Here is a 25987-nt window from a genome sequence, read left to right as displayed (position 1 = left end):
TTTTGTGGTGTTACTTAAAAGAAATTCAGAAAGTATTATTCCTTTAAATCAGGATTATATTTAATTGTTCTTCAGAGAGTTAAAAAAAATATTTACTATAGTTGTACTTTTGTGAGGTGATGATTACAAATGCAAGGGGACTTCTTGCTGTGCTATCAAATGGAAGTCTTATTTTAGGTAGTGCTAATGAGGCAGTTTGACTTTCAAGGACTGAATGACCTCCAGAAAGAGAGAAAGAAAGAAAAAAAAAAAAAATCAATCCATCTCCCCCTACTACAAAAAAAATGGCAAACTGGGATCTTTGTTTGGCATAGAAACAGAAGCTTGTATGATACGGAGAATGAGTTCCTCCTCTGATGCCAACAGCTAGCTTTTATTAAATACCACTGGGGTGTACCATGGTTTGAGCCCAGAGGGCAACTGAGCACCACAAAGCCATTCACTCACTCCTTCCCCTCTCAGGAGTGGGAAGGCGTAAATGAAGCAGAAACGGCTCAAAGAATCCATCTAAGGACAGGGAGGGGTGACTCACCCATTCTGGTCTCAAGAAAAAGACAGACTCCTTAGGGGAAGAAAAGAAAACATCACTTTAATTCAAACACTAACAAAACCAACACTCAACAGACAAGATGGGACAGTGAGAAGTACTACCACATCCAAAACCATCTTCCCCCATCCCTCCCTTCTTCCTGGGCTCAGCTCTGCTCCTGGTATTTCTACCTCCTCCTCCAGTGGCGCAGGGGGCAGGGAGTGGAGGTTACAGTCAGCTCACCGCTCCTTCCTTCTTGAGAAGTGGGGTGAACACCGCACATTCCTCCCCTGCTCCACATGGCTCCCCTCTCACTGCAGACAGTTCTCCACAATCCTGCTCTGGTGTGAGTCCTCCTCATGGGCTGCACCCATTCCCATGCTGATCCAGCGTGGGTCCCTGATGCGTGTTGCAGGCCTCCCAGCGCCGAACTACAACTGTGGGGGCTGCTTCTCCCCTCAGAGCCCCAGCCTCCTTTGAGTGCAGCCACCTGTCCTGGAGCGGGCTTCTCCTCAGGCTTCAGGTCGGCCTCTGCTCCGCTGTGGACCTCCATGGGTGGCAGGGGGTCAGCCCTGCCCTCTCACCATGGGATACAGGGGGTCCCTCTGCTCCAGTGCACCTTTCCCATTCCTCCTTCCTTCCACTGACCTTGGTGTTTGTCCTCATAACATCTCCTCACAAGTCCCAACCCCCTCTCAGGTTCCCTCTTCCTACTGCAGAGGTGCAGCCACCATCGCTAATTGGCTCAACCTTGGCCAGAGATGGGTCTGACTTGGAGCTGGGGCAGCTTTTGTGAATCTTCTTACAGGGGCCACCCCTCTAGCCCTCTCCCCCAATACTAAAATCCCCACCACAAAAACCCAGCACAGGGTTCATTGGTGTGGGCACTATGTCCAAGGAATGCTTCTGAAGGACTTATTTCTCCAGTGTTTTCAGTGTACCTCAGATTTACTTTTCTCAAGATTGGCTAACTGGGGAGGTCCCAGTTGACTGGAGGTTAGCAAATGTGATGCCCATCTCAAGAAAGGCCAGGAGGAGGATCCAGGGAACTACAGGCCTGTTAGTCTGACCCCAGTGCTGGGGAATGTCATGAAGCAGATCATCCTGAGTGCCGCCATGCAGCATGTACAAGGCAACGAGGTGATCAGGCCTGGTCAGGATGGGTTTATGTAAGTGTCATGGTTTGAGCTCAGAGGGCAACTGAGAACCATGCAGCTGCTCACTCCTTCCTTCCCCCCAGCACTGGGAAGGAGACAATACAGTAAAAAGCTTGGAAATTGAAATAAGAATAGGGAGGGGTGGCTCACCCGTTACAGTGCATGGGCAAAAACCAGACCTTCTAGGGGAATAAAAAAAGAACGTAAATTTAATACGCACACCACCACCACTTCACAGACAGAGTAGGACAGTGAGAAGCATCACCACATGTTAAAAACACCTTCCCCGCACTCCTCCTTTCTTCCCAGGCTCAGCTTTGCTTCCGATATCTCTACCTCCTCCCTCCAGTGGTGCAGGGGGGGTGCAGTCACTGCTGCTGCTTCTACCTCCTCAGGGTGGGGGGAACTTCTCGCATTCTTCTCCCTGCTGCATTGTGGTTCCCCTCTCTTCGCAGACAGTCCTCCACAAACTTTCTCCAACATGAGTCCCTCCCGTGGGTTGCAGCATTTCCATAGTTGCCCTGGCATAGGCCATCCCCACATGTTGCAGTCCTTCCAGTGCCAAACTACAACAGTGGGGGCTGCTTCTCCTCACAGAGGCCCGGACTCCTTCAGGACCAGTCGTGTGCTGCAGCGTGGGGTCCTCCACAGGCATCTGCATCTGCTCCACATTAGACCTCCATGGGTGGCAGAGGGGTGACATCCCCTGCTGTCTCACCACAGGACACTGGGGGTTCTGCACCAGTGCACCTTCCCCTCTTTCCTCCTCCATTCTTCCAGTGACCTTGGTGTTTACATAGATCTCGCAACTCTTCCTCACAACTCCAAGTCCTCCTCCCAGGTCCTTAAATACGTTATCACAGAGGTTCAGCTAGTTGACTTGGCCTTGGTGCAGAGGTGGGTCCAACCTGGAACTGGGGAGCTTCGAGAAGCTTCTCACAGGGCGCCACCCCTCCCCCTCTACCAAAAGCCCCACCACTCACACAAACCCGGCAGAGAAAGGCAGGTCCTGCTTGACTAACCTGATCTCCTTCTGTGACAATGTGACCCACGTAGTGGATGAGGGAAAGGCTGAGGATGTTGTCTGCCTAGACTTTACTAAAGCCTTTGACACCATTTCCCACAGCATTCTCCTGCAGAATCTGGCGGCTCATGGCTTGGACGTGTGTACTCTTCACTGGGTAGAAAACCGGCTGGATGGCCAGGCCCAAAGAATGGTGGTGACTGGGGTTAAATCCACTTGGCAGCCAGTCACAAGTGGTGCTCCCCAGGCCTCATTATTGGGGTCAGTTCTGTCTAATGTCCTTATTCATGATCTGGATGAGGGAATTGAGTGCACCCTCAGTAAGTTTGCCAACGACATTAAGTTGGGTGGTAGTGTTGATCTGTTTGAGGGTAGGAAGGGTCTGCAGAGGGACCTGGACAGGCTGGATTGATGGGCTGGGGCCAATTGTATGAGTTCAACAAGGCCAAGGGCTGGGTCCTGCATTTGGGTGAGAACAACCCCACGCAGCACTACAGGCTTGGGGAGGGGTGGCTGGAAAGCTGCCCAGAGGAAAAGGACCTGGGGGTGCTGGTAAACAGCTGGCTGTGTGTGACTCAGCAGTGTGCCCAGGTGGCCAAGAATGCCAATAGCACCCTGGCTTGTATGAGAAATAGTGTGACCAGCAGGACTAGGGGAGTGATTGTCCCCCGGTACTTGGCACTGGTGAGGCCACACCTCGAATACTGTGTTCAGTTTTGGGCCCCTCAATACAAGAAAGAGATTGGGGTGCTGGAGGGTGTCCAGAGAAGGACAATGAAGCTGGTGAAGGGTCTGGAGAACAAGTCTCATGAGGAATGGCTGAGGGAACTGGGGGTGTTTAACCTGGAGGAAAGGAGGCTGAGGGGAGACCTTATCACTCTACAACTATCTGAAAGGAGGTTGTAGTGAAGTGGGTGTTTGTCTCATCTCCCAAGTAACAAGCTGTCAGATGAGAAGAAATGGCCTCCATTCGCACCAGGGGAGGTTTAGCCTGGATATTAGGAAAAACTTCTTCACTGAAAGGGTTGACAAGCACTGGAACAGACTGCCCAGGGAAATGGTTGAGTCACCATCCCTAGAGTTATTTAAAAGATGTGTAGATGTGGCACTTAGGGACGTGGTCTGATAGTGGACTTGTCAGTGTTAGGTTATCAGTTGGACTCGATGGTCTTAAAGGTCTTTTCCAACCTAAATGATTCTATAATATGTCTAATCTCACAAATTTAATGTTTGTTTTCCTTCACAACAAGCATTTAACAGCTGGAACTATTACAAGGTGGGAAAAAAATATTACTGAAAGTTTTTTGCTGTGTAATTATATCTGACAGGAGAATATATTTGTGCATGTATGTCTATAAAGCACTAGTTGAGCAGTTTGAACATAGCTTTTAATGGTAAAATTATTCTTTCAGTTTGCCCAAAGAGAGTAAAGGAATAAAACACTTCGGTAAGTGGGAAATGACCTAACGTGATCCTTCAAGTTAGAAAATTTCTGCAGTCAAAACACAAAGGAAAAGTCAGAGAGTATAGTGTGATATTCATAAAACTACACAGCCTTTTCAGAAGGGAGTTACTTACCTTTGGGAGGTAAGCAAGATAAGTATTTGAAAGAAACAGTGTGTGGATGGATTCTAAATTACTAAAAGGTGGGAGATCTTTTTATGCATCCCGAGCCTTTTGCAATCCATAAAAACCTTTATGGTTATCCTCAGAAGGTATTATGACGGATGTCCTCTGCGGAATTAATGATATGGTTATACGGTATGACTGTCAGACAGTTCAAGTGCATAGCATGGTGAGGATTCCTCAGCCAAAAGTTTTTATCTAGGCCCTAATCACATCAGATTAGTGTATGAGTTACACTTCCAGCTGGTTCACGGAGCTGTTGACTTCATCAGGGTGGTTGAGAGTCTTGTCTGTCAGAGACGTTATCTGTGGTTTGCAGCACTTGTGGAGATTCAGTGTGCTTCAGAGTCAATACTGCCAGACCACTGACTACACAGCTGGGCTTGTGATCCTGGAGTAATCGACATAATGATGGATCAAATTCCCATAATACCTAGTCATATATCCTGTTCTTTATGTAAGCTCTTAGCCTCTGCATCACATTAACAGCCTTTCAAATGGGCCTTCATTCAGCAGTTAGGAAATCTTTTCCTCTAGGGATTATGTTCCATGTTTTTCCTTCTCTTTCTCCTTCCCTCCCACTCAGTGCATGCACAGCCCATGTCATGCTTGCAAGCATTTGTGCTGTATTTCCTCATGAGAGGAGAGGAATATTCTGGGTAACCCCAAGATGGTGGGATGAAGGAGGCCTGGTGAGGTGCCATTGTTAGCGGTTGCAATAGCGAATAGAACTTATCCACACACAGCAGATAAGCAGGCACTTCTTTATTCTAGCGCTGGGGAACACGGGGGATAACTCCGCCAAAGACGTGTTCACCGACAGGTACAAAGCACAACGTATTTATACACTTTTTCAGCAGTCATAGTTACGTAAGATCAACAAAATTCACAAAGTTTAGATTTGACCTTAATGATTGGCTTTCAGTTACCTCACCTTACCTATATTCTCATTCTACAGAAATCATTGGTCATCTTTACTGATTGATTTGAATAGAATGAGGGGAGTGTAATGATCAGCATATTCATGTTATTTCCTGGAAATCATTATCATATGCAAATGTCTCTAATGCAGGCGTGGTTATGTTGGACGGAGGTCCTCTGATGGTCGTTGATAGTCTTCCTCACTGTGTCCGCTGATTGAACTCCATCCCTGCGCATGCTCATTTTATCTTTGGCTGATCTTCCCAACCAAACCCAGTTTCTTCTGGTACCTTTTGTTTCAAATCAAGATCCATAACCAGTACCCATTGTTTTGATTCAGAGTCCATAACAATTTCCATAGTAATCGAGGCAAACACAATGCTAGTTGCTCCTAAGATCTTAACATATCATATGTTCTCATAGCTACTATAAATTTATTTTAAATCAAAGTCATATTTTAAACTAAAATCAAAATAATATTCTAGGATTCAAGCTATTTTATTAAAGTAATTTCAATACCATTGCCAGTGCTTAGAGGGGCACCAACTGCCCTGTGGCAACAGCAGCTCCCCTGCTCTGCTTATCCCTTCTTCTAGTTTGTCCTTCTCTGCTGTGGTCATACTTTCCCACTTGGTGTGGAAATGATGGTGTGGCTGTTCCTGCATGACCCTCACCATTGCTGGGGTTCAGCACATTCAGCTGAGTCCTGAAATGCAGCTGCAAAGGGTCATTCTTACCTCTCACCAGTTGGTTGTTTTTCTGTGAGCAGCTTAACTAAGCTGTGTCACACCATGCTGATTCTCTCTTCTGCCTGTGCTCAGGGCAGAGTCTTGTTTGGCTAGTAGTCTTTTTGGTTGCTTTTCATTTTTAAAATACTTCTTTTTGTATGAAAAGGGCATGCTGCTATGTATCTGTTACAAAAGGTATAGTTAAAGAACTGTATTTGGAGCAGAATATGGGGGAGGCCTCATTTTCTGGGTCTGCTGAACCCACCAATAAGATTAATTATTGCATGGGGCCAAGGGAGCATTGCTGACCATCATCTCTTCTGGGGGACATTATGTAGTTTTGTCAAAATCCTGATTTGGCTTTTAGGTTGCTTCGTAGGTGGGGGTTGAGAACTCATTCTTGAAATCTCTCATCTGCTTTGCTAAATGTGGTAGGATGGTGTGTCCTAGCTGTATCTTCCAAGTTAGTTTTGATGTTGAGGATGGAAGAGAGAAATCAGTTACCTTAGCTGAACAATTCTGGATATTGAATAAAATGATAGCTTTGTTGACAGAAGCACTCAGTTCCTCTTAAGAAATCAATAGTGCCTCAGATAGCATCATGAATGCTGCGCTAATGGAGGCTGTTACCAGAAATGAGCAGTTAATGCTGCAAGCCTTCTGTGAGACTGTCACTTCAGGGACGTAAAACCTAAATGGCCAAGTGTTGCCCATGTGCAAGAAGGACAGAAAACGATGATGAGCCCTGTAAATGAATATTGCATTTGTGGTTTCTTCAGTGCCTGCCAGCCTGGACGGTGATGACTTTTGAGAACTGCAGTATGAGAACTATAAATATTTCTTTTTGTCATATATAATTTACTCATGGGTCAGAGTAATTTACTTGCAGAATAGCACTGAGGTCGAGAGCTGATTGTGTAAAAGCTGTTATCTCTGTTCATTCGTGCTGTCCAGGTTTTACTGTGTAGTAGACTATGATTTTCATGTGCCATGTGATTTGTATTTATGATCGTTTCCATTGTATGGGACTGGCATTGTGTAGTTTTTCTATGGTGTAACAGTTTGTTTCCCTCCCCTTTGTTTATCATTTTACCACTATCATCCTACAATAACCTGTAATTCAAGAGAGGGCAAAAATATGCTGTTATATGGACAGAACTGTCCATCTGCTGCAAATGAATAGTGCAAAACAAAAGAAAAATAAGTTATCTCGAATAACCCTCTTCATTTCCCAACGAAGGTAACACACAATAGGAATCATCTTTGACAAATATATTTTTGACCTCACTACAGCAGATATTTCTGGGTAAATTTTCAGTGTTGTGTACATTTAGCCATTCAGTTTCATTTAACATTAAGAGAACTTCCACAGCTGTATTCACACATACAGCCTTGAAATTGCTCTCCACTTCTCTTCTCAGCATAGCTATTTTTCTCCTTTTTTCTTTGCTTTCTCCTATGTCTTTGAGATGTGTTTGTATATTTGTTACCCAAATGAAACAGTAGGAAGAGAAGAGTTTTTGTTTTGTTTTGTTAGTGTTTTTTTTGTTTGTTTTTTGTTTTGTTTTCTTTAAATTTAGTTCTGTTAATTAATGCATAGTACTTGGGGCACAACTGATAATTCAGGGCTCTGAAGTTTGAGTTTAAAGATTGATATCTCTGTAAAAATTACGTTCTTCAAGGCCCATTCCAGATAAGGACGTGAGTTCTAAAACCGGAGGAGTACAAGTAGTTTGTGTCTCAAGCATGAAGTGTTCTTGTGGGCAAAGGTAATCACTACTGAATGCTAAATTCCCTGTGAAATAAAAGAGGCATTAATTCTCTAATGCTTTCACTCATATATTCATATACTTTACTTGTTTTCCTCTGAAAGTCTTTCCCACTTTAGATGAGAGTAAAATAAATGGTAACTCAAATTTGAAGTTTTACTTCTGTTAGTTTTCAGTGAGTTGGTGTTGGTGCATCACTTTTCATTTCTACAGTATATACATTTGGGAAGCTCTGTGCTGAAATTATGTTGCGAAAGCGTTGCAACTAAGGGAAACGTATTCCAGTTGCTTGGTTTATTAGGGAGATTATTAGGAAGAGACGCATCTTCCATCAGTTTTATTCAGGAAGTGAGTATGTAAATAAGAGCAAGTGTAGTTCCTCACCCAGTACATTTTCATATCATAAGGTGTATTTCTGCTTTGTGCACTACTGTGTTGGGTTGTCACTCTCCTCCCTATAGGAGGATTTTCCATTCCACATCCCTCCACTGTTCCCATTTCTTGAGCCTGTGTCTTGTCAGTCAGCTCCACCTGGATGGCATTTTTAAATGGGATGATGTAGGGGCTGGATTTCAAACTATGTAGTAGAGTTCCACTTTTCCCCTTCAGTTAAACAAAGATAATGAAAAATTTGCTACTGAGAGCACATTCTTTATTTCTGCTGGATTGGATGAGGGATGGAGTTGCTTAGAAAGATCTGGAATACGCAGGTAAAACATTTTTACAAAAGCTAATTTTATAACATTGCATAGTGAAATGAATGAATTCATACATAACAAAATGTATTAAGAGACAGATTAAAAAATCCATCCTCCCCTACATTCTAGAATTAGAAAATGTTGATACAAACTGTGGTCAGGTAATTGACTATACAGAATGAAGTATATAATTTGCAAGATGTAATTAATACAAAATAATGTACAGAAGAGGACTCTTGTAATTAGGTAATTGCCAACTGCTTTATTGCAATGTCATTTTTGTGTTTTTAACTAAAAATTATTAGCACTGATTTTTTTTACCCTTTCTTTCAGGTTTGTAGAAATATAATTAATTCCTCAGTGTAAAGAAAAGAAAACTCTGTGATAAATACTTGGCTTCTAAAAGAAAATCTGACAGTTACAAGTTGGGATTTTATCAGCAAAAGTTTGTTGTCTTCTTTTATTTTAAATCTTTAACAACAGCAAAAAAAGTAAATAACAGCTGGCCTTTCTTACAATTGAGAAAATTTTCAAGTTAAATGTATAATAGACTTCCAGTGTATTTTCAAGTAGTTTAAAATAGCACAGGGTGCTGATTGTGAGCAGAAAGGAAATCCTTTTGAAGAGTTATAGCATTTTAGTTGAGGAACAAAATGCATGTTTTAAATTGTTCTTTCTACTTTCAAGGCATTATGCAATGTCCAGTTCCTGTGAATCATCTACAGAAAGGTACTTCTATTGCTGCTTCGAAAGATGGAGCAAAAAAGGCAAAGTGGTTGTCTGTGTATCTGTCTTGTGAGTAGTTACTGTCATTTGTAATCTCAGTGAATCCATAAATCCAAAGAGCCGTAAGAAATCTGCCCAGGGCACCGGAGGTTGTCAGTGTTAGGGCTGGCCCAACTTTGCTAGCTTGGAGCTAAGCCCGTTCCACCTTGCTGCCTTCAGTTGTTGCAGAATGAGGATTCTGCTCTTGATGTTGCTTTTCAGGTAGTACTTAAAAATTTATCTAGAAGACACTGCAAAATTTGGGTATGCCCGGTTGCTTTCCTTCTTCCTGCCCTCAGCCCTCCTCCCTGTTCAGCTCTGAAGGATTGATATTAAATCAGTCCCATTCCGATAGCACATGCCACAATCCAGCAGTGATGCTTAGTGAACTATTTTGCTATGCCACTAGAAACAAATGCAAATGTGATGACAGCTGTCCCAAAACTGACACGAACAGAGAGTTGCTCCCAGCCGCCCTCTTACAGCTACACTTCTGTGTGTGAGAGCAGGCCCCAATACTGAACTATAGAATAATTATTGATGCAGCAGAAGATGTGTGCCTGTTGAGATTCAAGATATTTCTCTTATGAAAAGCCTAGAAGAAGTGTGATCTCATCACTGGAGGAGGATGTCCGAAGAGAAGTCAGAAGTGTGAGAGGCAGCAGTTGAGGAGGCAGTTTAGCTCTGTAAATCTGTTGGTTTTAATAATTTTTGTAAAGTATATCAATAGAACTATACTATTTCAGTTTTCAATGAGTAAAACTGCTTTTTGAATTACATTTTTGCCTTAAAGAAACTTCTTGCATTTGTCCATTTTTCTGACCTGGTTAGATTTCATTCTGTGGAGGTATTATGATTATTCTTGAATTCATGTATTTATTTTTGTTACATCCATAGAACTTCAAAATATGCTACTCACTAAAGAAAACAAGTGTGCAAAATCAGACATTATTCTTGCTTTGCCTGGGCTTTCAATTTATTTAAACAGAAATATGGGTTTAATTGTGGTGGGGTTTTTTGGTTTGGTTTGTTTTTTTTTTTGAGTGGATTTACATTTAAGTAAGCACTTAAGCATGTGAACAGCTTTACACAGAGGGCCACTGCTGGGAACTGTTCACCTGAGTAAAGACACTTGTGGGATGAGGATTGAAATCCCAGGTACAAATAAACACTGTGTTTATGAATGCACTGCTTCTTAGTAATGTCAGTGGCTTCCTGACGGAGATAAGCACAGCTGGCAGGACTTCAGTGGTTAGATAACAGAGCAGAACTGTTGTGTTTAATCTGCTTTTGACTCTTGCTCTTCTTTGTGACGACATTCAGATAAAGACACAGAACTTCACAATGAAGCAGATGCAAATAGGGAAGACATTTCACTGAATGCAAGATCTTAAACTGCTATAAATGGTTTTCCTCTCACTTTCAGAATTGTGAAACAGTCACAAATGTTTTGTGGTCTCACTTTACGTCATTGGACAAGGGTTAAATTGGCAGAACAAGATATACTCTCCCTTGCTTTTTAACTTGCACAAAGAAACTAGGAATAAAAAAAAAAAAAATCTCCAAAGTAAGTACAAGATTGTGATATTGTGTTAGATTGAAACTGCTCAAGAGCCATGGAGATCTTTGTTTGGATTAGTTTCTGCGTAACAGAGGAGTTGCCAAGGAACTGGTTTACTCGATCATAAATTTGCAAGAGAAGCTGTAATAGTAGTGTCTGGTAGTGAAAATGAAGCATCTTTGCAGTGTCTTACTTGGTTTCTGGGGCTAAGGAAGAAACCCAGATTGTCCTATGAGTCCATTAATGGAGTATTTTTCATTATCATCTTTTCATGTTTTATTGGACCTTGTGCTTCGTAGTACTTTTGCAGCAGCTTCTAGTTTAATTGGATACATACTTGTTTCAGTATAAAATAAAATTTTTGATCCACCTTAAAAAAGCTGAATTTAACAGTTATTTTTACAAGCTGACCTTCTGTGTTCAGGGATTCTGTCATTTGCATGGCATTATATCCCTTGCATGTGTGTTGGGGTTTGTTGTGGGATTTCAGTGGTATTAAGGTCAGATATTCAAATACAGCCTTAGGAAAAACATACCCATCTTGTCTGTGCCATTTTGTCTAAGCAAATCAGAGAGTCATTCCTCAAATTATTTATAAGAATCTCCAATAGCCTATGTGAGTATGTGAAATGGACTTTAAGGCCATTTTAAAAAACACTTTTCACAGAGTGTGAGTAACAAAAATCTGAAAGAAAATATATCTCAGTTGACATAGCAAGATGCTGTATTTGAATTCATGAACTTAGAAAAAAAGTAGCTTGTTTAACTTGGTATTCTTTCATTGAAAACAATGTACTTATTACACTCCAGGACATACTGGATCTGTTGCTACATGCTTGTGTGCCTCTTGTTTCTACCTGGCTTGGTCTTCTCTGCTTGAGAATATTTGATGACTTCTGAGTAAACTGTGTTATAATTATAAGAGATTTCAGCTGTGAAGGCTGTAAAAATCTGACTTGATTTTTTCACTCGGATTCCTGTGGTCTGCTGTTGACATTTTTCGGTGGTGTTTTAAATAATGGCTTTTTTTATTATGTCATTTTTTTATGTTCTGACAAACATGCTGAAATGTAGTATAAATATTTTTCTGAATTGCTGAGATAGTACTTTATTGGTTTTGGGGTGTGTTTTTGTTGTGTTTCGGTGTTGTATTTTTTTTTTTGTTTGTTTGTTTGTTTTTGTAAAGGATCACTTAATTGGAAAGCTGTATGGCAACTATCTGAAATTTCAGGCAATGTTTTATATTCATTATTCTGTGACCCAAATCCATTTCTGTGCTCTGTTGTGGATGACTGGCAGTTTCTAATTTAATCTATCCATATTCTTTCACAAATGAGCATAAACTTCAGATTTAATGTATTCTTTTGTACTATAATATGTAATAAGAGTATCAAAGAACACTGGAGATGAGAAAGATCATGGGGCTCGAAAGCTCAGGAGAATTCGGAGCATTGTTAGAGAAATGTAGAAAATGTTTATGGATGCTGTTTGCAGGAAAAAAAATGAACAGCCACTGGCCATCCTTCTTGCCACACTATGAATTCAGACTTGAGGTGCTCTGTGCCATGTGAAGAATTTTCCTCCGTTTATCAGTTATGATCTGAACTTTTTCAAATTTCAGGTATTTAAAAAGCGTAACAATGGAACATTTACAACAGTATTTCTTAGGAGAACGGTCATCACATTATGTATGTGCCTATTTAGCCACTTTTATACTTCTTGAATCTTTTTTAATATCTGGTATTGAATCACATGGAACTTTTGAAGCCTGACAGAGTAGCACTATTAACTGGAGGGTATACTAACCAAGGGTGAGGTTATTAATTAGTTCCTTTTATTTATCTGTGGAGGGCTTATGGGTTCCTAGAGAATGAATTTATCTTGGACACTTTTGTTCATTTGCTCTTTTTCGTTTGGTTCTTTTCCATCATCTATCTTTGAAGCAAGAAAACTAGGGCATCAATTCATTTTAGAAAGGGAACACTGTTACTGGATTGAGAAACACCATGCGTGCCCTAGCCCTTTAGCAGATTCCTCAATAACTCAAAACACTTTTGTGATTATTTAGGTGGATGAAGTAAAGGGCTTTTTAGATGAATGGATTACAATGCGAACCTATGGAAGTTAGAAGATTTGCTGACTGTTCTTCCAGTGACACCCTCTAATGTTGTCAGATGAAAATAGGAAAAGTTTGGTTTCCTCATTTCCAATGTTTTAAAAATTGGATTTCTTTTGTATACTGTTGCCAGTAAAATCTGTGTTCATGTTTGACTGTATCTGAGTCACCTAATAGCTGTTATTCTGCAGTTCTGTTTAGTTTATTGTAGATTCATTTTAAAACTGTGTTCAACTTAAATATCACATCTGCGTTGAAGTTTTTCCCTACTGCTTTTGTATTGAAATGTCAGTGTGCAATTTTGTCTTAATATTTTGACGGTCTTGCTTATTGCATAGTTACAAAAATTTGTAGACACTTCTAAGATACTAAGCTAGAAAATACTTCATTGAGATATGACTGTAAAAGTGTGGACCTTTTTCTGTCAGTCACACGGAGCGACAGTTTTCTTTTTTGTACTTTTCAATCTTTGATACCAGCTTTGCCTTTTGGGGAAAGTTTTCACTGTGCTGTCACTAGCATGCCTATGCTTTTAACAGGGTACAGCATAAAAAAATGTCAGTGTATATGTTAACCACTCTTAACAGCAAACAAGTCTGGTTTTAAATGTCCTGAGGCTGGAAAGAAACAATTACAGAAGGAAACCTGTTGCAGCCATGTTACAGGCAAAAAGATAGCAGTGCAGCCCACGAAGCGTGAGGTTGAGTGAGCATGTACAGAAAACAGTCAAATTAGGTTAACATCCTTTGACACTGGCTGTTTAAAAATAGGAGGACAAAGTACAGAAATACCACAGCGCAGACAAGGCAGTGATATCCTCCAGGCAATTAGCAGCATATGGAAGAGTAGAAGACATATAGTGAGGGGTAAACACACAGGAGGTAGATGGTGGAGGAGGAAAGGAGCAGTGGAAGTAGATGGCTTAGCAGGAAGAGAAGCAGGCCCCCCTGTGTCTAGGCAAAAGAAATCTGCAGAGTAATTGTCAATTCCCTTGTGGCTGGAAGTGAATTTGGGAGGAGAGAAGGTCCATGTGGCAGGGAAAGGGGTGGCCGCAGGAGCCCCAGTGCACTGGGAGGGCTGTGCAGCTCTCTGCTGGTGCCTTAACTGGGGCTGCTTTTTATTCAGTTAGTCTGTTTATTCAGTGATGGGAGTTAAAAGCAGCCACTGTATCCACGTCAGAATTCCTTATTAATTGTAAAGAGAAGAAAATAGAGCATTAGTTCACAGATTGTATTATTTTCTACCATTCCAGTCTTGCCTTGAAGCGTGCCTCATTTTTTTTTGTGGGAAGCAGTAGGTCTCACTGGACAGTGGTGATCCCGAGGCCATTGCTTCCTCTGCCGTTTAGAGTATGACCTCGGAAAGGTCATGGCATTGTTTTTGCCTCAGCTGCTCCTATGTGAAATGCAGATGATAACAGTGTCCAATATTGTGAGGTACATTGAGAAATGCAGGATCTATCTGTTTATTTTTGGCTAGCCATGCAGTGTATGGTTTAAATTGTCTGTTAGCTTCTTAAAGAAGGGTTGAATAAGGAATAGCATTAAAGTTTTCAAGGAGTCATTTAAAGGAACAATTAAGTAATCTTTTTATATAATGTGATTGCATATTCTGTGTAGTTTCATTTTATAGATGTTAGAGAGCTAAATTCAAGTTGTTTCATGTCAGCAAATGGTAGAGTCTTGCAAACTCACTACCGGGTCCACAGCAGAGGTGTCTCAGTGCAGGACAGGGGTAGACAGATACGGGAAGGAAATGCAGAGATCTGACACTGTGACATAGTGAAGCACCTTTGTCTGCTTAGTGTGGACTGTTTTAGGAGAACATCTTGAGCCTGGTGTTAATACTCACACACATCAAAATTCAGAAAAAAAAAATACATAAGATGGGTCAAAAGAAATTTGAAAATTCATGTAGGTTCTCCATATCAAGAAGTAGATAAAGGAGAAATGAAACACAGTATTGTGATAGAAGAAAGCTGAAATAAAGAAAGAGATTGCTAACTAAACGTGTACAGTGAACTTCCTTCGGGCTGTAGTTACCCAGTGACAATACAGAGATGAAAACATCTCTTTCAGTCATTTAGGCATTTCTTCCTTGTACTGTAGTGCTGTCTGGGAATTAAGGATGAGGTCTCTCTTGCTGTGGGCATTGTGTAAAGATCTAGTAAGGTACTTGCTGCCTAAACTGCTTTCAAACTTGGGAGATACAAAGAAACAAACACGGTTTTGAAATTCCATATGTAAATGGATATCCATTATGTCATTACAGCATCAGGTGGAAATATGGTTATTGGTAATATAACAAATGTTATAAATGTGCAGCTATTAGAGTAGCATGATTTTTCTTGAGGTAGGAGTAATGATGATATTTTCTTAACAAATCAATTGTGAACGTGCAGGGAGTATATCAATCACTGATCTCCTGCATCTTTCAGAGGAGATGAATGTTCAAATCCTTATCCTCATCCAAATAACAACAAATTTCATGTGCCTTGACACTTTGATTAGATTTTTAAAATATTTATAGACAGCAAGTTCATAATACTCAGAATAATATATCAATTCTTTCTCTTTTTACAGAGGGAAACTAAAGGTCAGTTTCTCATAGATCACATCTGCAACTATTACAGCTTGCTGGAAAAAGACTATTTTGGCATTCGATACGTTGACCCTGAGAAGCAGAGGGTATGTATATGAACTCTGATTACATTTGCTTTTAAGTAATGCTAAATTGATTTTTTTTCTAATGCGAAGTTAGGTATCTCTGAGGGTTTTTACTCTGGCTATGATCCACAGAGGTTCTAACGTGACATTATTAAATTAATTTTCGCCTCATTTCATGTATTTAGTTTCAGGTAAATTGATATATTCTGATTTGTGTAGTTCTTACGGGCACTGAAGATAGAAAAGATCTGTAGGCATGACTATAGGTAGTACAAGGTAGCTCTAGGCTCTGGCAGTGCGCTGGGATTTGGGATTTCAATTTTTCTGTAGCATACACTTCTTAGGAGATGTAAGCAGGAATCCTATGGAATTTAACAGCTAAAAGCAGTCATTCTATTCCACTTTATACAGAGTGCATGGATTTAGGTATCTGTAATACACAAAATAGGTATAATTTGTCAGGTTGTGGGGGGGTTCTTCAGATTAGTTCTCCCTATGACCATCTTTACATTTGTGCAATAAAATCTGCAGACCTGTGCTCTAGGTGTTTCTTTAGACATTGATTAGTTATCTCTCTTAGGTGGATAGTGTCCTGCAGGTTGTATTTGGTAGGTGATTTGCTACTGCTACTCCCTGTCTGGTTTCAGATGATTATTAACTGTTTGAGAGTGGTAATGATGGTCAACACAGGAAGCAGAAGACCTCAGACAATGAAGTTCAGACCTGCTTCTTCACTGTGTGGTCCTGTTGGTCTCAAGATTAGTATTTACTTATGGTTTTAAATATCATGGGGGTATATACTGGCCTTTAATGTATGGAAGCGATCACCAGTTTGAAACTGCAATGTATTCACGAGAAGAAAAGCATTTTGCTGGGTATCTCTTGCTACACCCTAATTAGTTTTTTCAAAAATCACTAGTGTTAGGGAATCTCCCTCTGCTCAACCTTACAGAATTACAATAGAATTACAGTAGCTTTGCAAAGATGCAGTAGGTAATTTCCATTGCATCCTCCTTTTATTCTGTTATTCTGACCAGTGTACTTAATTCTTCACAATCATTAAAATTATTGAGGTGTTCACCTGATTGGAATTGATAGGAGAAGTAGGTGGAGTGCTGGATTAGACTATAATTAGGTAGGATTTAATGAATACTTAATTTTGTTGGGCCTTTCTCTGACAGTCACTCAAAAATTGCTACAAAGAAGTTATTTTACTTAACAGTAATCAAGAGGGGGTTTTTTAGTAAGAACTTTTTTTTTTTTTTGGCAGGATTGGCAGGATGCTTTAAAAAAGTGATGCTTCAGAAAAAGCACTAAAAACCCACTCCCACTGGGATCCTGTTATATCATATCTTATGTGGTTCCTGTGTTTCAAAGAGCTGTTAACTGTATTGACAAATTCATGGCAGTATCTTATTCTTGCTGGCTATAGAGTTGTTCTTTTATATCTTGTAGTATAGCTAAATCTATGTTAAGTTTAGGGAAGATTATGGTTTATACTGAAGCTTAGGTTTTCTCTTGGTTAGTAGTAAAAGACAATCTGAAAAAATACTTATGTTACCTGAAAAATCTCAGATCTCCCCTTTATATCCAACAACTAAGAATACTGTGGCCTTTCTGTGTAGCAGGAAGGCTTATATCAACTGACCCACTCTTCAGTTAGATTTTCTTAAGCAAAATTCTCAAACTTACGTTTTCCATACATGCATTTTTAAATGCTGATTTATAATTATTCTCATATTTTTAAACATATAGATAATTTCTCTAATTGGGTATTAGTTCATGATTTGAAATTCATGAATTAGGACATGAATTATAAGGCACATTTCTTTATACAGACAAGTGCTTTGGATGGTGAATTGAATGCAACCTAAATTTTTCTCTTGGTTTTATTACAATTCATAAAAATAAGCTGTTTTTACATGCAGTATCTTCCATTGTCCTTTTGTCCTATTCTGTTGTTTTTTTTTTTTCTTTTTTTTTTCAAGACCGCACTTCTAAGTATGTGTGCGCTTTATACATAAAATGCTTTCCCTCAGAGTGTTTCCTCTGTAACAAACCATATCCTAAGGACAAAACTGCACATAAATGTTATAATAAAGGAATAATATTTTTCTGTCATCTAGCTCTTTTGAATCTCTGATCTTGTTGAGGTTCACTGACATGAATAACCTCACTCTCTATACTTCACTTACCTCTACGTCGGATACAGGTGCCTGAATACCTCCCAGTCAGATGCAGTAAAACTGTGACACTATAATTACAATTATTCTCCCATCAGCAGAAGACTATTCTGATCTTAAAGGAACATACTAACCAATAATCTCCTAGTAGTATAACAGGAATGTGACTTTATGAATAATTATGCTGGGGCCCAGGCATTGTAGCTAGATAAAGTTCATCAGTAAATGGCTCAGCGGAAAACTAGAGGAAATCACAATTTTGAAAGAATGAGGTAGGTGATGGCTTTTCTCACAGTTTTGTATTTTGACAGTTGTGAGCACAGCTGCCTGAAATTCACGTTAACAAAACCCCCTGAGATTACAGAGGAGAAGTTGTTTAGGTATGTGGTTATAGATATAAGCTGTAGCAAGTATAAAATGTAGTGGGGTCACAGGAGGAATGTCCCATCATTGTAGCCACCTTGCAGGAAAGAGTAGAAGAGATTTCCAAAACTCCGTGGAATTCTTGCAGGTCTGACCAAGGAGAAAGGGAGAGACATTTCCTGCAGTACATTCTTAAGGGACAGTTAGATGTATTACAAAACAGGAACTGTAGCTCAGTAAAGATCTGTAGGTGGAATTCATCATGAGCTTCTTTCTGAAGTTAAATCTGATGATTTGACTGAGAACAATTGTTTTGAAGGGAAGTGATAATTCATCCTGTACCAGTTCAACAAGGTGTGTGAGAATGTACTCCACTGCCCCATAGGCAAATAAAGAGATGTGGGACAGTGAATAAAATTAATATTGCCTGGTATGGTTTTGACAATAAGCCACTGACATGAGGTGGCTATGATGAAAGGCAACACTATGTTAGCCCCTTCTTAGGATTGTATTTGCAGGAAAGTATTAATGTCATTACACCCTAAGGAGACCTCAGCTGTTCTGATCTAGATGTCTGCATTTAGGAAAGATCAATTTAACTGAATTGGGAGAAGGGTTATTAGAAAGATAAAGAGAACAGAGAGCTTGTGTTTGAGACAATATTAAGAGGGGCATAACCCATGTAGTGCAGCAAACCAAAGTATAAGAGGATATGGTTATACATGCATCAGAGCATAATGTAGAAAGAAAAAGAAAGTTTAAGCTGGAGAGATCGTTTCTTAATTAAGCCAATGAGAGCTGCAGCATCTGGAACAGACATAATGAAGGCAATGGGGCAAAATTTTTAACTAGATTTATAAAGAATTTCAAGTGGTATCTCTATAATTTTGTGGAAGGAGTTTATATTAAACATCGACAGAGATAGAGACTAGGAACCGTCTTCTGAAGTTTCTTTCAAAGATTATGTAATAAAAGCTGGAACAAGAAACCATAACATTTTTTTGGGGAGAGTTATTACTGATTTTGATGCAGGTAGTGTACAATTCATGTTGGTTTTTCTTGGAAGTGTTGAATGCCTCTGTTGTAGTTTATATTCCACTGCATAGTCTCTGTCTTTGTACAGAAAGGAATATATCTGTGGTTCCAAATGAAACTGCCAAAATCATGCATTTAATTCTGGCTTTTTGTGAATTATTCTTGATTGGATCTTTGAATAGTTAAGCTATATGACATAATAATATATTATTATATATATATACACATACATGTATATATAAAATATTATACAGAATTACTCTACTGGCATTTAGTCTACCAGTGATGCTTGCTTCCCTTTTATTTGTATGTAATTTTTTGTATGGAGGTTGCTTCAAAAAGCTAATTTGCAGTCCTTTTGTTTTGTAATCTATTGAAGGCAGGCAAAATACCAGCTTTAATTCATTGTAAATGTGTTCTTTCAGAGTATGCTACCAAAATGTAGCATTTTGACATAGGAGTGTTGAAACACATGACTGAATTTGAGAATTTTAAAAATGAACTGTTTCAGTATTTCAAATGTTTCAAATTAAATGTTTCAATATTTGTATTTAGAACATAGAGAACTTTTGACTAAGTGAAAAACATAGATAATTGAGCTAATTGTCTTAGGTTGGAACAAAATTTTGAAATGTGGGAAGACTATGGTGGGAAACAGCTGTTGTTTTTATAAGGTATTTTTCAAGTAAGTAACAATGTATATTCCTTCATCCCCCCCCCCCCCCCCCCCCAGCCACCCTTTTATAATAATCCTTTCCTTCTGCATAGGTAAATGTGTGTGGATATTTAAGGCATACTTAAACTTTGTAAAATTTTCTGTAGTTTTCCATTTTCTATTCCAGACGAAAAAAGAAACTCTGGAAGACAGTTTTAACAGAAGGCAGCATGGTAGCTTTTTAAATATCTTTGGATATACAGAAGAGTATGGGATCACATTGCCTTTCTCCCTGACTCTCAACTGTCATAACTTTTGAAGCCAGTTTTGGTTAAGTTTGACTGGGGATATAGGTCTCAAACATTAAGTTCCTGTAAGGTTTCACAAAGATAAGGTGCCACATTGATGGATAAAACTCTGTTAATCTTCTTACTGAGGGAAATGCTGTAGGGCAAGCCCACTCCATAGGAATCTAGAGAGAGTTGAGAGGAAGACACTGTAAGAACCCAGAAACCATCATTTGGAGTTTGTATTTTTAAGAAATAAGTAGTTTGAAACAGGAAACATACCTGGAAGATGTGTTACTGATTTTGCTACTTGAGGAACTACCTATTGGTACATTCTCATGTACTAGATATTATATTGAGGCCAATCATCACACTCTCACCCTTGAGGAAATGCAGCATGGCTAATTCTGTGCCATATACCTTGGGTTGACTGAGCACCTTTTTTGTGTTTTTTGGGCTGGTAGGAGATGGGAGTAGGATGATATAATGCAGCTACTGTTTGGCATCTCTCACTAGAGAGGATCCCTTATTGAGAGAGTCCACTAGTATTCAGGGGAATGGAGTACTGGGCTGAAGAAAGATGGTAGTGTTGTGAAATTTATTCTTTAAGTCCCTTCAGGAGGGCACCTGATCTGTGATTTAAAGTTAGAAATACTTAAGTTTTGGGGGTTTTACCCCCAAAGTGTAGATTTGAGCATGTGTTTGTGATTATCATTTTTAATGTGAAAGTATGACGTATTAGATAGAAATACGTTGGAGCTACCCATGGGATAGTTTGGAAATGTTAGTTATTACAGAAAGACTTTGTAGGAAGCAACTGTGAAGTCTCATGAGTTGCTGTAGAAACGTTTGAGATCATAATCACCCATAAGCATTAAGATGTTTTGTCATTTGGATGTACCACAGGGTTGTCTGGGAACAGCACAGCAGTGCAGTGCTTTTAGCTTTGTGCATGTATGCCTGGCAGTATGAAAACAAAGCTTTCAAATCAGTGAAACTACTATATGAATACACTCCCACTAAGCAGCTGATCTTGAATGGTGGCTGTGAGTACACTGTGATTTTCTGACTTTCCCAGAGCACAGAGCTTGGCTCTACGTATTGTTAGAAAGACAACATTGTGCACTATGGATTTGCTGGTACTCATGCCAGTTTCCCTGTAGAGAACTGTTGCAAATACAATTCTTGTTTTGCTTTCAAGATTAGACTCCATGAAAACTTGTGGGCACCTCTCCACACAGGTAGTTTTTTATCGCATTACATGTTTACTTCACTAGTAACTCTACTGGGGCACCCCATTTGTATTCTAGAGTACATCACTTCCAATGGACCTTGGCAGAGTATTTATTTAATCCTGTAACCTAAGTTGTTCAGCACTGTCCCAGTATTTGCTAGGGAAGGAAATTGGAGCCTGTTTTCTGTGAGTAATTTCTTTATCACAAAGTAGCAGTCCTGTTTTTAATGGGACATGTACAGAAAATGTACAGTAGTTCCTCATCAGAGAGACCTCTTGAAAGGGTCAGAAAGTCTTGGGAGCAGCTGATCTCTGCTTTATAATAACCAGTTATTTAATACATGTTCTTAAAAATGTGCACTTATTCCCACGTGAGAACAGTGAAGGTTGGCAGAATGAGACAACAGATAATTTGCAACCCCAGTTTAACAAAGCGGTGTCTTTGTGTAATGACTCTTAAAGTTCAATACAACTGTGAAAAGAGAGCTATCTGGGAACTTTCCAGTCTCTTTGAAGGGGTATAGCAGAAGTATTATTGGCTGAACACCAGTGACTGAGCCATAGGTTAATTAAATTTTAATGTTTCTCCATGCATATGAACATTTCCTCTTGGACAGAATTATCACAAAAATTACGTGCTTTTGCATGAAGTCTTGCTGTGCTCCTGCTTGATGTGTGCAGTTCAGGTCATGCTGTTTCAAAGAAATACAGTAGAACTAGAAAATGAACAAAGGAGACCATGAGAATGACATCAAGTAAGAATGGATTTCATATTAAGAGGTACGGATTAGACTAGAATAATTCCGCTAGGAAGACAGGTGAGTGAGAGAGAGAGCAAGAGGATGAGCAGGAGAAATTGAAAGAGAAACATATGTAAAATGGCTTGGCAAAGGTGATCAGGGAAAGATTGCCCAGTAATTCTTACAACAGAACTAAAATGCACTTAAAGAAATTATAAAGCAGTTGGTATCAAGAAATAGGTTTTAAAAATACCATACCTAGTCATAAAATTCATTGTTGTAGCTGCCAAAAAGATTGAAAAAAAAGTGTTAAAGGCTAAGCGTTTAGACAAATTGGTGAAAGTTTACAAAGACTTGCAAACAAATTGTACTGGAGGCTGTTGGAAAGAGCCTGGTGAACACAGTGGGAGGTACTACTACTGTTCTTTTTCTGAGTGTTAACTTCAGGCCATTTTCAGACAGAGTGCTGAGATAAATGGATACTTGCTTTTACCCGTAGAGGTGCATTTATGTACTAAACAAAATCTTGGCACAAATTAAGAGTAGTGTGAATATACATAGACACTTAATCCAGCAGTAATGCTACTGACTGAAATATTTTATATGAAGATTAGTAACCATGTAAATGAAATGATTCTGCAGGCTATTTTAACAAAAATAAAGATTTTTTTTTCCCATAAATTGTGAAAGTTTTGTCTGTGAGCATGTGGTGGCTCACACATATATCAATAAATGCAGATTTTATGGCCAGATGTTCAGCTGATGTAGAGGTTATGGAATCGGTTGAGCTACTCCAATTTACAGCATTGTAGTATCTGAATATAGTAGTATACTAGGAATAACAGAGTGAGAATTTGGAAATTTGTTTAATAAATTTCAGCTCAGAATCATACAAATGGTGATTCTAGCCCAGTGTCTGGTTCTATTTCTGGACCAGATTAATTTCTGTGATAGTGGTGTACGTTGTTTCTTCCTGCTTAGTGTACCACTAACCAGAGTGTATGACCTAGTTTTGGGAACAGTACAGAGGAACATCTCCTTTGCTGCAATAGAACAATATTGATATTCTTGGTATAGAGGTTCTTCAAGCCATGAAAAAATGGTGTCAGCCTCAGGGCATGAAGAGGAGACGTGTAGGGTTCCCTGGGTCTTTGGCATCTGTTGTGTTGGTATAGAGCGGGCACCCAATTAATCCCCTCTCTGAGTTTCCATTAGTTCTGGATACAGTTACTATTGAATCTGACTTTTGGCAGGTGGTGAGGTGGTGGAAGTCACTGCCTTGAGGCTAAAGCAAATTGATTGTGATTTTGCTTTTCATTCAAGGAAAAGGTTAGGTATTCATTTGCAAAATTAATATAGGGTTGAGGTTTAAATAAAACAAATTTTATTACTTTTCTAGCAGTGTTTCAGTGCATATCTCCATTCTCCTGCTCTCATTTGTCCATTACACAGAGTCTTTAAATCCTGTCCTTGTCTGGCTAGAATATTCTTGTGGTATCTGCAGGTTCTTCTGATTCTGTTTTACTGTATGCACATCTGAACACTTGCCTGAATATTGCTTGCTGAGGGGTATTTATATATTCACAGCATTTGGCCACTTTTGCTTGCCCCTTCATTACTGTTCCTCTTGCAGAGGGACTAACCAAAAGCCTCTCATGTTGGAGGAGGGGAGAGACTTTTCACTGAATTCATGGACTTCTGGTTGGTCAGGACCCAAGCACCTGCTTTTGGCTTGCAGTTTTTTTGGAGGTGGGCTTTGGTTTATGCCAGTCTTAGGCAGGAGTCTGCAGGAAGAGGAGACTGGACCACATATCTTTGCACTATAGAGTGACTGTTGCAATGTGCAGGAAGAAGAGTATGGGAATTTTAATGACACCTGACCCCTCACAAGGGCTGTAAAGATAGATATGGGACACTGTCCTCTTTCTTCCCTGCTTCTTATTCTAAAACCCTCAACCCTGTGGTATGCTGAGACCAAGCTCAGTCTGCTCTGAGCTTCTCAGTGAATGACTTTGTTTGAAACAGGTTGTTGGCTGAAGTGTCTGTACTAAAAGCACATCAGTGTTTGTGGAATTAAACTGACTTTCTAGAACAGTGCTTTTACCCTTGTATAGTGTCCTTGCTCATCCTGAGCTTTTGCTGTGGAAGCTGGTAGTACATCAGCTGCTCAGCATTTGTGGGTGAGCAAGGACACACCTGGCATGGGTAATGACTACTCAGTGCCACTTAAAGACTGATTAGAGGTGAGGGCTGTGTTTACAAAGTAAAAATTGCACTAGTCTGAAACACAGTGTGCAGTTGCAATGAAGCCTTAGTCAGAAGTAAATTCTCAGCATATTTTAGGATCCCAGCATCAAAAGTGATATCCACAGTAGTTTGCTTACTCACCGCTGTCACTTGAAGCACCAAGACTTGTTAGCTATCCCATGGCTGATCTTCAAGTTCTCTTAAGTATCTTTCTCTCTGCCTTCTGCTTCTGTGAGAATGTCTGCCTGACCATCTAGATGCCCAGCTCTTTTGGCAGAAGAGGTTAGAAGTTGGCAGTGCTGAAACATGAATCTCCTCACAGGGACCTTGGTAACAGATGTTAGCTGGATTAGGACCAAAGTCTTTTCTCCTCCAGTGGGCAACATCCATGTTACTCACATGCCATCAAGGAAATGGGAGGCTCAGCCTCTGCAGGAATGATTTCTGATGATCATTAAGTACTATGACATGCAAAGCCAAGCTGGTTTGAGGGTGTAGGCCGTCATCCTATTAAAGCAGTCTTCATGGACAACAGTGTGAAATAAATGAGGTAAAAATGAAACTGTGTAAAATTGTTGGGTTTTTTCCTCCCCCGAGTTTGCACATTTTACTACAAGGAGAGAAATTAAAGATTCTTGTTTCTGGTTCCAAGTTTACATCTGACTTGTTTTGTTTGTCTGTTTTATTTGTTTTATGAGGTACTAGCCTTACAAGAAAGAATTGGAAACACCTTGGTCTCTTTCTGCAAGGCAGTGGCATACAGCAGTAATGAAAATTTTTTGCAGTTGAAGATTTAAAATGCTTTTAAAATTTTGCCTCATAAGATAACTTGAAATGTTTTATTTCCTCTTAATCTGAGATTTTTTTTTTTTTTTCAGCAAAATTGTAAAAAAAAAAAAGATTGATACGTGGAAAAAGCATTTTGCCAAGCCAGATGCTTTTCATTTGAATCTTCCTGCAGGAACCCTTTGATGAATTTTTAAGAACCTTAATCTGATCCTAACTATAACAGCTAATTAATCTTGGAATAAATATAGCATGAATACTCTATAGTAGAGATGAGGCACAGTTATTAATTATTAATAGTCAATGCTGTAAGTCTGGAAGATAAGTACTCAGGGGAAAATCTTTCCTAAAACGCAAATTGAAATATGCAAACAAATATAGGTGTGGCTATTTTCAGAAGTACTAGCAATGACTAGGTGTTTGTCTTCCCCTGACACTCAGAGAGCACTAAGCATCTAATTGCTGTGCCTTTGAAAATCTCCACAAATTAAAAAGTAACTGCTCAGTTTTCTAGAAGATTCAGCTGAATTGTCTACACATTTGCAATCTTCCACCAGCAGAAGGTCACCATAGAAATTTGAGCTTCTAAAAACTGCCTGTCAGTTCTTTGACCTCCAAGTGAAAGTCTAGACTGCTTAATTGCTCAGTATCTTTTCAATCCATTTTTAACCCATGAAAGTCAGGTCTTAGTGAGACATGTTTGCTTTTGGACATGTTAGCTAGATCTGTGTTCCTGGGGGTTTGGAGTAGTGCATGAGGAGTTTCATCCATGTTTCCCCTTTTTCATTATACATATAGTGAATTGTGAGGGTTTCCTATTTGCAAGTTGGCTCTTTTTACATCTGACTTTTTGTTAGAATAGATAATTGACTTTTTCAAACAGCTGTAAATGCTGAC

At 39.5% G+C, this 25987-nt stretch overlaps 1 protein-coding gene across 2 annotated transcripts in view; it reads left to right on the top strand.

Moving 5' to 3' along the window:
- The window catches only part of FRMD3 (FERM domain containing 3), a 148877-nt gene that overhangs the window by 51951 nt on the left and 70939 nt on the right, over positions 1-25987 (top strand). For both annotated transcript variants that reach the window (XM_042788028.1, XM_032981901.2), the window contains exon 2: positions 15477-15581. In XM_042788028.1, coding sequence (XP_042643962.1) covers positions 15477-15581 — 105 coding nt within the window. The remainder of the gene's footprint in view (positions 1-15476; positions 15582-25987) is intronic.

Source organism: Tyto alba, unplaced genomic scaffold (assembly GCF_018691265.1).
Source record: "Tyto alba isolate M040663 unplaced genomic scaffold, T.alba_DEE_v4.0 Super-Scaffold_13, whole genome shotgun sequence".
Classification (NCBI taxonomy): domain Eukaryota; kingdom Metazoa; phylum Chordata; class Aves; order Strigiformes; family Tytonidae; genus Tyto; species Tyto alba.
Note: the sequence above shows the minus strand (reverse complement) of the source record. Positions and strands in the feature narration are given on the sequence as shown.